The 7,319-nt window shown below is 38.9% G+C and overlaps 1 protein-coding gene across 8 annotated transcripts in view; it reads right to left on the reverse strand.

The window, feature by feature from the left end:
* The window catches only part of ROBO2 (roundabout guidance receptor 2), a 709,767-nt gene that overhangs the window by 7,857 nt on the left and 694,591 nt on the right, over window positions 1-7,319 (reverse strand). For all 8 annotated transcript variants that reach the window (XM_006773936.2, XM_015570594.1, XM_015570599.1 and 5 more), the window contains one exon: window positions 6,410-6,583. In XM_006773936.2, the coding sequence (XP_006773999.1) occupies window positions 6,410-6,583 (174 nt within the window). The remainder of the gene's footprint in view (window positions 1-6,409; window positions 6,584-7,319) is intronic.

The raw sequence follows: 7,319 nt of genomic DNA on the forward strand, positions 1-7,319 counted from the left end.
TTTCAGACACAAAGAAAATTAAAAAAAAAAAAAGTGGAAAAAAGATAGAAGTGAGAATGGCTGTGGAAAAAAATAGATGTAATCAAATATATGTACTTAAATTAATTTTATTATTCATGTCTATGTTGATTCATTTTAACAGAATCAATTTGCTAAAGAGTCTCTTACTGGCCTACTAAAGATTTGCTATTGTTTGGCACATAGCAGTACAGCAGACCAATGATATATATGCCAGTATCTCTCTCTCTCTCTCTCTCTCTCTCTCTCTCTCTCTCTCTCTCAGAAAAAAAGGAGACATGGAAAAAAACTAGATAACCAAGTCCACACTGAATAGTTAGACTTATATGTTTAGAAGGCTTCTCAAATTTCGTATACCCAACCTGAGCTCTAGATCTCCCTCTACAATTCATGCTCCCTCTGCAGTGTTCCTCATCTCAATTAGTAGCTATTCCATTCTATAAGTTTACCAAAGTTTGGTGTAATCTTTGACCTTCCTGCTTAACAGCCTATGTTAATTTATTCACAAATTCTGTGGACTCTATCTGCAGACTATATCCAGAATTCAACCTTTATCATTGCTTCCACTGATTCTACCATAGTGTGAATCACTATCATCTACTCACTATATAACTCCTATAACCTCCTATGTGGTTTCTGCATTTCCACATAGAAGCACATTCAGCCTACCTCAACAAAACAGCCAGAGTGCCTATTTTATAAAGACAAAAGTAAGATCATGTCACTCCGCTTGCCTTAATATGCACATACACATGCACACACACCCACTTGCATGCACCTCCAGGGTTTTCCCATTCAAAGTAAGAGCCAAGGTCCTTATAGAAGCTTAAGGGACCTACAAATTCTGGTCCCAGTTGACTTGTTTGACTTTGTATTCTATTTTGTTGCTCTCTCTGCTTTTAATCAAATAAGCATCAGGCTTTCACTTACTGTTTTCATTTTCTGAAATGACTCCCCCCACCCCATATAAGCATTGCTCTTTCAAAAACCCTTATAATTCCAATGTTTTCTCAAATGTCATCTTGGTAAGATATTTTCTGAGCCCTCTACTTAAAAGTTTCCCCCCCTATCTTTGTATATTTTTTCTCAATGACACTTACTGTCATTTCACATACATTTTTAAATTTTTATTTTCACCTAGAGGGCATTTATGTTGAAATTATCTATCTTGCCTATCATTTGGTATAAACTTAATAAATATTTGAATGATTAGTTTAATAAATAAATTTTCTCAATTGTCAAAGCTAGTCTGTGAAAGAGCCCCTTATCTGAATGGGGTATTTGGAATAAGTGGTGAATAGGCTGGAAGGAGATGATCTAGGAAGAAAGGTTGATGAAGAGAGAGCTACCTTCTCTACCTTTTTTGTTCAGCAGTGGTCCGGGTATTGGCTTTAAAGAGTACTCTCGGGCTTATGCAAATGAAATAGAACATTTGAATTGAACAATGCCAGCTTAGGATAGACTTTATTCAAGGGAGAAGAACACTCAATATGTGTGTGGGTGTTTGCATAGCCTTTGGAATGGAGACTGACATTTCCCACCATTCCCAATTACTCTTACTGAACACAAAGAAATATTACTTCACCACTCTAGTAGTTAGTTTGATGCCATGTGACAAAGTCTTTGCCCAAGAAATAAGAGAAGTTATATGTTCCACTTGCTGGCCTGATCATGGAACCTCCCAAGTGAATAACCCATGTTCTGTCTTCTTCTCACTCAGAAACCATAAAGGTCCCATCTTAAAAATAATGGTGTCCCAACATTGAAGAAGCATTCATCCTTACATTACTACTTAGAGGAGATCCATGTGACCTTTATAAAATCATTGTGCCTGGGAGAAACAAACTTGCACTTTGCCAAGCCACTGAAGAATATAGTTGTTTGGCATAGCAGGTAGCAATAATCACTCTGATGAATATTCTCATAAAACACTATTGTAAATAATGCAAACATTTTAGTGTAAAATATCTATATGCTAAGTGCTACTAAATCAGTGATGGCAAACCTATGACACATGTGTCAGAGTGACACGCAAACTCAATTTTTTGGTTGATTTTTCTTTGTTAAATGGCAATTAAATATATAAAATAAATATTAAAAATATAAGTCTTTGTTTTACTATGGTTGCAAATATCAAAAAATTTCTATATGTAACTCGGCACCAGAGTTAAGTTAGGGTTTTCAAAATGCTGACATGCCGAGCTCAAAAGGTTCGCCATCACTGATACAGAATAAACACATAAATGGTAAAACCTTACTATGGTTGCAAATATCAAAAAATTTCTATATGTGACAGGGCACCAGAATTAAGTTAGGGTTTTTCAAAATGCTAGCACGCCGAGCTCAAAAGGTTCGCCAACACTGTACTAAATACTAACCTTTCCAAAAAGGACAGTTGGGTTTTATATACAAATTAGAGGCCTGGTACACAAAAATTTGTGCACTTGGGGGGTTCCCTCAGCCCGGCCTGTGCCCTCTCACAGTCTGATACCCCTCGGGGGATGTCCCCCTGCTGGTTTAGGCATGCTCCCCAGGGGATCAGGCCTAAGCTGGCAGTCAGACATCCTTAGTGCTGCTGAGGAGGCAGGAGAGCTTCCCACCACCACCGCTGTACGTGCAGCCATCAGCTTGGCTTGTGGCTGAGCAGAGCTCCCCCTGTGGGAGCGCAGTGACCACCAGGGGCAGCTCCTGCATTGAGCGTCTGCCCCCTGTTGGTCAGTGTGTGTCATAGTGATCAGTCATTTCCAGTTGCTCTGCGTGTAGTGTCAATTTGCATGTTACCCTTTTATTATATAGGATAGAGGCCTGCTGCACTGGTGGGGGCTGGCTGGTTTGCTCTGAAGAGTGTCCCAGATCAGGGTGGGGTCCCGCTGGGGTGCCTGGCCAGCCTGAGTGAGGGGCTGATGGCCATTTTCAGGCTGGCCACAGCCTCGGGCTGGAAGCAGTTATCTGGCATTTATTGATCTTCTTGTAGAGGGCCGCCTGGGAGGCACCTAGGCATTTTCTTATAATTATTGTCAGCTGAACTCAGAGCATAGGCAGAGCCACGCCCTGGGAATATGCTTCCTCAGTAAAGCTGGACATGTTAATCAGGCAGGGGTGGAACTAGATATGTAAATCTAGGCCTTTAAAATAAACCTGCTGTGTGGCTCAGCCCGCTTTTTGCTGCCTCTCCATCAGAGAGGATGGCGCCCACCTGGCCCCAGCTTAAAATCTATTTCTGCATCTTGGTCTTTCTTTAATTTCTTAATCCCCAGCTCCTCCACTCAGCAAATGGACTGTTTCCTTTTCCATGAGGGACATGGAAAAGAGAGAAACAGCCCCCCACATCTTCTATAATTGAAACTTTGTAGCCTTGAGCGAAGCTCAGGGCTGGCAGGGCAGGAGGGAAGCTTGGCTTCCTCCATTGCCAGGGGCAACAATCCACCTCCATGGCTGCCGCCATCTTAGTTAGGTTAATTTGCACATTTGGCTTGTGGGCGTGGCTTGTGGGTGTAGCGGAGGTATGGTCAATGTGCATGTTTGTCTTTTATTAGATTAGATATTATGAAAGTATTACTGCTACATGGATTCATAGCATATAAATGCTATTATATATACATTAGTTGTAAAATACCAGTATTCTTCAGGATAATCTGTGGCGTGCCATACAAAATAAATGTCCTTGTATTGTAACTAAAATGTCATTGGGTCAAACACTTGGGAATACATGTGAGCCAATATTTCCTTTTCAATATCACGACTTCTAAAAAGTATTCACTAAGAACACATAATCAATAACCCCTTTTTGGAATGCTGACAAATTTGAAAATTTAGGGGGCTATTTGTTTCTTAAAAAGCTAAGCCATATATTGAGCATGCTTTAACTAGGAGATAGTTTTCTTTAACCAGACATTCTAAAAAAGCTTACAAGAAAAATATTCTAGGAAGAAAGAAGAGAGATCTCTATTTTCTTGATTTATATAGTATCTTCCACTTATTCTGGATGTGGTCTTCAAACAATTTGAAAAAGTCTCAGAAAAAAACATATACTTGGATTTTTTCTATTTCCATAACATTCATAGCAGAAAAATGAAACAAATTCTGAGATTTATAACTAGCATGTCAGTGAGAGTAATCCTTCTTATTCAGAGGGAATAAGATCAACAGTATAGGCTGCTTTGAGCACTCAACTAATCTTCAGAACACTGAGGTAGAAAGGCAGTCAGTGAACATTTGTCCTCACCACAGGATATCCATTAATAGAGAATCAAAATCTCAACTGTACCCCTACCCTCAGATTCCATAGAAATATTTTCCAATGAAATCAAAGTAAGTGGGATAGATAAGTAAACCTGAAAGCTCTTAAAACAAGTTATGTTTAGCTTTAAAACCTTAACATTATAAGATGACAAGAGAAAGCACAAAAATTGCTGTCAGACACCCCTTCCCCCACCAAAACTAATAAAGAACAAGTACAGTGGGGCCTTGACTTACGAGTTTAATTCGTTCCGAGACCGAGCTCATTAAGGAGCTCATTAAGGAGCTTGTTAAGGAGCTCATTAACTCAAATTACTCTGTCAACTCAATGCAAAAAATGGGCGGAGAGACAGCTGGTATCTCAAAAAACTCCTTAGTTGGGACACTCGTAAGTCAAGGCCCCACTGTACTTCTTTTCCAACTAAGCCTTATTCAGTCCTATAATTAATGCTAAGGACTTGGTCATAGCTTCTCAAAGCCTACTGCATATTGGATTCACCTGTGGAGCTTTAAAAATACTCATAGCTGCTTTTCATCCCAGAACAATTAAATCAAAATCTCTGGGATATATTTTAAGAGCTCCCCAGATGGTCTGATGTGCAGCCTAGCTAGAGTTATCCTTTTTTGTGTTTAGTAAAACTATCTCATGACAAAGTTTATGTGCTTTTAGGGAGTAGTGTTGAGAAGAAGGAAGAAATTTACCTTTGGGTTCAACATTATACTAAGTATAATAAATCATACATATTCCTGAGAATAAAACTTTAAAACGAATATTTTTATTCCTATTTTAGCCCTAACCGGTTTGGCTCAGTGGATAGAGTGTCGGCCTGTGGACTGAATGGTCCCAGGTTCGATTCTGGCCAAGGACATGTACCTTGGTTGCAGGCACATCCCCGGTAGGGGGTGTGCAGGAGGTAGCTGATCGATGTTTCTCTCTCACCGATGTTTTTAACTCTCTATCCCTCTCCCTTCCTCTCTGTAAAAAATCAATAAAAAATATAAAAAATAAATAAAATGAATATTTTATTCCTATTTTAAATATATGAGAATTAAGTTGAATATATGGGAAATACTTCCTGCTTTGCAGACCTCATGCATTACTCATTAAAGAACAAGGACATTTTCCATTGTGTTTCTTGACACTAGCAGTGCTTAAGCAAATACTCAAAAATGGATGCAAACTATGGGCCATTGTTCAAATTCAGCCACTTCCTCTTTTGTCAGTAAAGTTTATTGAAAATCAGTCACATCCATTCAGTAACTTTTTTCTTTGGCTGCAATAGGCCATGGATGTCAGGGTGAGCAGTTGTAACAGAAGACTATATGGCCTGGTAAAGCCAAATATATATATATTAGCTGGACTTTTCAGAAAAAGTTTGCTGACCCATCAACTGGATAATTTGCAGCATGCTTTAAGTCCTAAAATTCACAAAACTAAAAAAAAAACCTCCTAAATTGCAAATAATAGTCCTTTTCAGAAGTAAAATAATCTAAAATAGCTTACCTTAATATAGAAATGTTCCAACAACCTGGTAAATGCACATGCTACTGATGTTTTCTCTTAAGCTTATAAGGGAATCCTATATAATAAAAGGCTAATACGCAAATAGACCTAATGGTGGAATAACCAGTAGCTATGACTTGCACTGACCACCAGAGGGCAGATACTCAATGCAGGAGCTGCCCCCTGGTGGTCAGTGTGCTCCTAGGGGGGGGGGGGCACTCAGCCAGAAGCGGGGAGTGGGCCTAATCCATCAGTTGGACATCCCCTAAGGGCTCCCCAACTGTGAGAGGGCACAGGCTGGGCTGAGGGACACCCCCCCAAAGTGCACAAATTTTGTGCACTGGGCCTCTAGTATTCACTATAAAACATTAATGGCTAATGCCAGAATGGTAGAAAAATCAACATTGAAAAGTAGTATGGCATCTACTTCTTTGGGCTTGGTGATATAGAAATAATTCCAGATTGTTAAAAAAAAGAAAAAAGAAAAAAAAGAGGGTGTTTTATTTAAACAAGACCACATTTCCAGGTTTTCAGCCTTGATATATAAGGAGGGGTGCCTAATCTACCACAGCTACTTTAAACTCAATCAGTGATGGCACAGGGCATAGCTCTTCAGTGAGGAGACAGGAGAGAAGGAATCAAACCTACCATCTGTCATTCCTTCCCTTCGATGAGGCAATGATGGTTGTTGGTCCATTCGCCCTCCCTTGTGTTTTTTAGTCGGCCTAGGCCTCTGACTTTGACTCAGGGCTGCACTGGTGTTACTGTCAGTAGAAAATGGGCTAGTTGGTCGAGGCCTTTGAGAGGAGGTAAAGGCTTTGCCTAAAAACAAAAACAAAAACAAAAACAAAAACAAAAAACAAAGGGAAGGAGATATGGAGAATGTTATTTTAAGACACTGATTCTGTCTGTCTTGTATTTTTTGCTCTTTCTAACTTGTAAACCTGCCTGGAGATACTATTTGGAGATTTCAGATACTGGTGCATCTCCATAGAAAAATGTGTGCTTTGCTGCATTTGTCTTGACCAATTTTTAATAACCAACATTCTACCCCTGAAAAATTAAAACAAATAAATATGAAACAAATCCACATGATCTTATGTGATTGTATTTTTATTTAACCTTGATAATCTTAGCAATATTTTCATAGGTATTTGAAAATTCATGCAGCTTTTATTTCTTAAAATTAAAGAAGCTGAAATAAATATGTGCTGTCTTATTTGCTTAATCAAATTTCACCCTTGAGTCCCACAAAATCTCTTTGAGCACAGAAAGATGTCCTATTGTAATCACATCTAAAATTTCACATGAAAGATCTGCTCAGACACATATATTAAATTGACCTTACTTCCCATACACATACATGATGAATTGTGCTTCTTTGAGCAGAAACTCAATAACGTTAGTGTATAGTACAGGATAGAGAGCAGGTTAAAACTACCTTGTATATCCACAGTACAATCGGTGTTTTTAATGGATAATATAGTACCTGAGCAGACTCCAAATTCTCATTGATAAATGAAATGTGCTATGCCCTTTTCTGTGGCTTAGTGTACAT

This window comes from Myotis davidii, unplaced genomic scaffold (assembly GCF_000327345.1).
Source record: "Myotis davidii unplaced genomic scaffold, ASM32734v1 scaffold24, whole genome shotgun sequence".
NCBI lineage: Eukaryota > Metazoa > Chordata > Mammalia > Chiroptera > Vespertilionidae > Myotis > Myotis davidii.